This window comes from Bos javanicus, chromosome 10 (genome assembly GCF_032452875.1).
Source record: "Bos javanicus breed banteng chromosome 10, ARS-OSU_banteng_1.0, whole genome shotgun sequence".
Classification (NCBI taxonomy): Eukaryota; Metazoa; Chordata; class Mammalia; order Artiodactyla; family Bovidae; genus Bos; species Bos javanicus.
In genome coordinates this window covers 70,172,096-70,178,196 of record NC_083877.1, presented here as the reverse complement: position 1 = coordinate 70,178,196, position 6,101 = coordinate 70,172,096, and the positions used below count along the sequence as shown (strand labels likewise).

The following is a 6,101-nucleotide window of genomic DNA, read 5'->3' as shown; positions in this document are numbered from 1 at the left end:
ATAGCACCTTTCACTTTACATATTAAAGAGTAGCTTTATTTTTTTAGTCATGTAGAAGAGCTATCTACTCAAAGGTTAGCTAATTTCAAAATATGGTGAATGTGTGAATTTAATACCTCATCAATACTCTTTCAAAATTCAATTACTTTCATAGTCCTTTCCGGCCACTGGCCCCAATAAAAAGATTTTAACAGTGTTCACGTACCCATTCAGTGAATATATAATTTTGCTTTCTGTAGCAAGGTCTCAATACTTCATTACCAGATTTATAATGATTAGAAAGGACAATATTCAAGCTGATAAATCATTAAAATATCTAATGTATGAATATAAGGTTGCCTCTTGGTTCCAACAGTATTAGAATGACACAGTTTTAAGATTTTTATAATTAAGTACTAGAAATATTTAATTGTAGAGACTGAAGAATATATAGAATATATTGAATATGCTTTGTTTTGTGAAGTCTGACTTTCCAACTGTGAGTTACTGGCACTTGGAGAAAAAAAACAATCACTTAAATGAAAACTGAAAATATAAAGCCTATGTTTAAAACATGGCCTTTATTAATACTGCCCACTGAGCTCCATTTTTATTTTACATTGAAATACTTCTGCTTTGCAAAGAAAAGACAGGAAAGTGCATTTTACAAGAGTACTTTTTTGTTTTTAATTCTCTGCGAAAATGGAAGGAATCTGAATCACAAGTTCACAATGTGGTAAAATGAAATTAAGAAACAATGATTTCAGTAATGCTATGCCATCACTAGTGTCTGGCTCTGACTTTGTTCTTGTAAATCAGATCCTGATATACAGTCTAGAGCATCTAGGTTATTACTCTACAGCATATTAAACACAGAAAAGGGGGTTTAAAAAAAACCCCTTTCAATGTACAAACATGAATTTAAAAACTGATTTTAAAAAATCACCTTTTTACATAATGTATATGGCAAAAATGCTTTAAGTACATGATTTTGGAAGAATTATTTACAAAATGTATCAGTCTGTGAAACAATTCACAAACAAAGCATACATAATTGCTTTACTTAGTTGTTGCATCTCAACTTTGGGAGATATAAATTTATTCGGCAGTATAGCAAACATAAAAACGGTGACAAAATATTTTAAGGGCAACCAAAAATTTGATCCTCAAAATGGTTTAAATACTAGGACTGCCAAAGTTTCTAAACAAGGACATACTTTAATGATCCAGATGCCCATTTATATAGTTTTACACTGTTTGAAGGACTGAGACAGATTCCCTTCAATACAGGCAAAGCTGCTGGATGCAACCTCCTGTAAAAGGGACAGCTGAGAACTATTGTCATTTGAAGAGTGAATTAACCTAGAATTTTCTTTTTTTCAATTTTATTAATATTTTAAAAAATACATAAAAATACAACATCCAATGTCTGAATAAATATATTTAACAAGTTGCAAGATAATACCTTATTTTACACAAAATTTTCAGCTTTAGAAATCTTGTTAAATAACTTCATTGTTGTTATATATTTCATTTTTGTTTTTTGTAACAAAATAAAAACTCTGAAATTACATAGAAAAAAGACAAAATATTTTTGTCAAGGGATAAGATAGTCCACTGAAAACTTATTCACAATTCCACTGTAAACATTAATAAACATTAAAATATTTGCATAATTGTGTGCTCAAAAATCCTATAAAAAGTGGAAGACTTATTACAACTGTAGTTTTCAGTCAACTACACTTCCTTTCACAATTTATTTTGTCCCATTTACACCTTAAACCTGGGCACACTGCTGAACATATACTTTGGCAGTTCTAAATAGCAAGTGCTTCCACAAAAATAATAAAACCAACAACAACAATTAAAAAGAACACAACATAAACCCCCTACTCACCAAGTGTTCAAATACATCTCAGTGAAAGTGCAGCAGTAATTATTTAGCTGGATAATATTTTGATGTTTATCATGTGCACTTGCTTGTCTATGATTTCTGTAACACCTGAAAGCTTTATTATACAATTTCAAATTTGCTAAGTGCCCTTTTTCTATCTTCACAAGAAAAAATGAAAAAAAAAATTATAGAGGAAAAATTATGACAAATGTGGCAGGCTGCCTAAACTTCAGTTACTAATCAGCTTCTTTTTTGCAACAGAAAAAAAGAAAAGAGAAGGGAGTAGATACAATCCAGCCTTGAAAAGTGTACAGGATATACTTAGCAATGTCAAACCAGTTGAGTGCTTTCTGTGGTTGTATTTCGGGGTTTGGGGATTTATGTCCATGGCAGCAAACTGCTGGGAAGGCAGAGAAAACGTTTATCACCTGCATTCTACAGCAAGTACGTTTTGTGGGGGAGATGAGGAAGAGGGACTCATTCCAGTGTCCGATGAAGCAGATGACATGGAGGCTCCGGCATGAGACACTGTGGAATCAAACAAGTTACATTAGACTGGAAAACTATCACACACAGATACCCAACCACTGGCAAATTAGAAATAAATTTCTTAAACATTATTCACTTCCATTATAGTCCTCTCAAATGGTGCATGAAGGAATTAACAGCAGCAAAAATTTTGTTTGGCTTAACTGAGTGGAATCAGTCTCTGCTGCTGCTGCTAAGTCGCTTCAGTCATGTCCGACTCTGTGCCACCCCAGAGACGGCAGCCCACGAGGCTCCCCCGTCCCTGGGATTCTCCAGGCAAGAACCCTGGAGTGGGTTGCCATTTCCTTCTCCAATGCACGAAAGTGAAAAGTGAAAGTAAAGTCACTCAGTCGTGTCTGACCCTCAGCGACCCCATGGACTGCAGCCTTCCAAGCTCTTCTGTCCATGGGATTTGCCAGGTAAGAGCACTGGAGTGGGGTGTCATTGCCTTCTCTGAATCAGTCTCTAATCACTAAGTAACTGAGTTCAAAAAGGCACCATAAAATATAAAGACTAGGTATAAACTCTTAAATCCCTACTTGAAAGATCCCTGAAAGAAAATCACCTTTGTCTCCAAATCAGAAACAAGATCAACCTGAGGTTAAGTTTTCACTGTAGCAAATTCCTGCCTGTCTCTGGGTTAAAGGACCCTAAAAGAATTCCCCATCCTAGAAAATACCTTGTAACCAGCTAACCATTGGCTTCCTATCTTTATCCTGTCCCAATATACCAGATGGAAGCAAAGAGCAGTAATCTAGATCAGGTATCAGAATCATGGGATCAGGATGGAACTGTGGCTGAGTGACTAGAAAAAGTGCCCCAAGTGACTTTGACATAACACTCCAGAAGCATGGATTAAAGATCACTATTCTATGCATCAGCTGCTTTGCCATTTTTTAGTTTACACTTCTTTGCAGAGCTCTATCTTTTGCAAATCTTTGCTCAATTATTCCTATTTTACTTGAAGTTTTAATTTTTATTTAGGTAAGTTTTAATTTTTATTTTATTTATTATTTAATTTTTATTTATTTTATTTAATTTTTATTTATTTATTAGGTATTTATTTATTTATTTTATTTATTTAATTTTTATTTACCTCCCTCAGTGTGTGTACTGTCAATATATTTAACTCATTACTACAAATTCCAATATGTATGCTAGAAGTCACTCAATGTCTCACTTTAATAACTCACTTCACACACACACAAATTAAAAAAATCAAAAAAGGGAAGAAGACCGTAAGAAAATTATATTCTTGGTTGTCTGAAACTTATATGACCTTTAGGAAACTCAAAGCAACTGAAAGTTGTCTAAAGAAAGTTCCATTTGTTGATTTGTTCTTCTTGTGTTTAAAAATTCTGTAAAGACTTCTTGCTATTTAGTTTTTCAAAAGGACAAACAAAGAAAGTCAGTCTCTTTCCTTTTGCTCCACTGTATTTCCAGGAATTGAAAACTGCTGGACTTGGAGTTGAATGCTTCAAGACTACATATGATACAGGCCATTCTATCAGTAATTCATTCCTTAAGAGCCATAGATAGAAAACTTCTCTAGAGATGGGCAAGCCTATCAGGTAATTTACTTTTTTTTTTTTTTCTTTAGGGACATCCCTCCTAGAGCCCTCCCCTACTGTTCTATCCTATTTCTGAAATAGCCACTTTGTAGGCTTGCTATGGAGTAGTCATTCTAGGGCTTCCCCTCACCATCATCTTGAGATTTTCCTTATTGTTTTCCTGTTGGATTCCTTCTTTGCTGGATCTCATGTTATTTTCATAACTTGGCTTCTAGTTTTAATGACACCATCGAGAAATCTGATATGAGAAATCTGATGCTGTTCTGAGGCCCATCTTTTTGTATGTACCTTTATATGGTAAAAGACTTCCCAGGTGGTGCTAGTGGTAAAGAACCCACCTGCCAATGCAGGAGATGTACGAGACGTGGGTTCAATCCCTGAGTCGGGAAGATCCCCTGGAGAAGGAAATGGCTACTCTCTCCAGTATTCTTGCCTGGAAAATCCTACGGGCAGAGAAGCCTGGTGGGCTACAGTTCTACAGGGTTGCAAAGAGTCAGACATGACTGAGAGAGTAACACATATATGGTAAGCTTTTAGAATCTTACCTTTATCCAAAGGGTTCTGAAGTTTCATAATTTGCTTTGGTGTGATTCCTGCTCACCCTCCCACCACAACCCCTCCCATTCTTTATGAGTCCTTTCAATCTTCTAATCCATCTCCTTCAGTTCTGGAAATTTTTCTTAGGTCTTTGATGACAACTTCCTCCTATGTTTATTCAGTGCTCTCTTTCTATAAAGCCTATGATTCAGAAGTTCGATCTGTACTTCCAGCCAGATCCTATACTTCTCTTCTTCTCTCCTTTTATCTTTTTTACTTTTTACTGGTATTTCTCTAGCCTTGTTATCTAATCCTTCTTTTTATTTTTTATTCCTACCACCATATGTTTAAGAGATCCTTCATGTTCTCTGAATTTCATTAATAGTCTCATATTCTGGCTTCATGGAGAAGGAAATGGCAATCCACTCTAGTATTCTTTCCTGGAGAATCCCATGGACAAAGGAGCCTGGCAGGCTACAGTTCATGGGACCACAAGAGTCAGATACAACTTAACGACTAAACCACCACCACAATGTTGTTTCAAGACTGCAGTATCCTTCCTGTAACTCTGGATATTAATTATAGTTGTTTTTATATGGCATGTTCCAAGTTCTTTTTTGTTCTCATTTTCTATTTTGGTTTCTGTCTTTATGTAGGGGCTTTCCTCAAACATCTGATCTTCACTTCCATATTTAAGAGAAGGAGCATTGAGCTAATTGGAAGCTGTACATGAGTATGTCAGGCTTTTAAATGTTGGGCACTGTACACGTGGTGATTGGCAAGGAACTTGCTTTTTGGTTCAGGACCCTCCAAATGCTGGTATCTGTTAGATCATTTCTTTTGGACTGACCAGTTTCTTTAGAGGAATCTTTCAGTCTCCTTCCAGGAATAACCATAAGCTTAGTTACCAGCTTTCAGAGGGCTAAGAAGATGAGATCTTTGTTTGGAAAAGGAATAGGAGTCTCATCATTCATTACTGGCAACTTTTACTCAAGCTCCGTCTTTTTGGTTTACCACTTAATACCACTTAACCCTCACCTTCAGCTATGGTTGGTTTCCTGAGTCTGTCTATAAGCCTGTTGATCTCTTCCAGCCTCCAATAACGTAACCTCCTAGGTTTGTTTTTTTTTTTGGCTAAAGCTAGGGGAAAAGGTAGTTTACTTCACAGGGTGGGATGAAAGGATCCAATTTCTCCTTCCATTTCAACCAGTCTCCCATTTTTCAGCCTCACACTTTACATTGCCTTCAGAGCTTTTCGGGGGGGGTGATGTAGTATGAATTAGCTTCTCCTTGTTTTGTCCCACTACAAGGATAAACAAGCTTAGGTTTTTAGCATTCTCTCATGTGCTGACATACTGCTGACACTTCCTGTTGGCAACAGTCAATCTGCTGTCCCATTCTCTTGTCCTTGTGTGTATAGGGCTTTTAGTTTTCTTTATATTATTTTAGTGAGGCCTGGGCTTGGGGCTTGGGGCAGACATGAGCATGACAATGTTTAACTAAAGCCAATCCTATACATTTTTAAGGTTTAGCTTAGATGCTACTGTCTTTATGATTATATCAAAGTCATCTCTCCTTCCACCTATACTTGT

At 36.1% G+C, this 6,101-nt stretch overlaps 1 protein-coding gene across 4 annotated transcripts in view; it reads right to left on the bottom strand.

Moving 5' to 3' along the window:
• Positions 1-541: 541 nt before the first annotated feature.
• Positions 542-6,101, bottom strand: part of ARID4A (AT-rich interaction domain 4A) — a 62,237-nt gene continuing 56,677 nt past the window's right edge. For all 4 annotated transcript variants that reach the window (XM_061429015.1, XM_061429016.1, XM_061429014.1 and 1 more), the window contains exon 24: positions 542-2,401. In XM_061429015.1, coding sequence (XP_061284999.1) covers positions 2,298-2,401 — 104 coding nt within the window. In that variant the 3' untranslated portion in view covers positions 542-2,297. The remainder of the gene's footprint in view (positions 2,402-6,101) is intronic.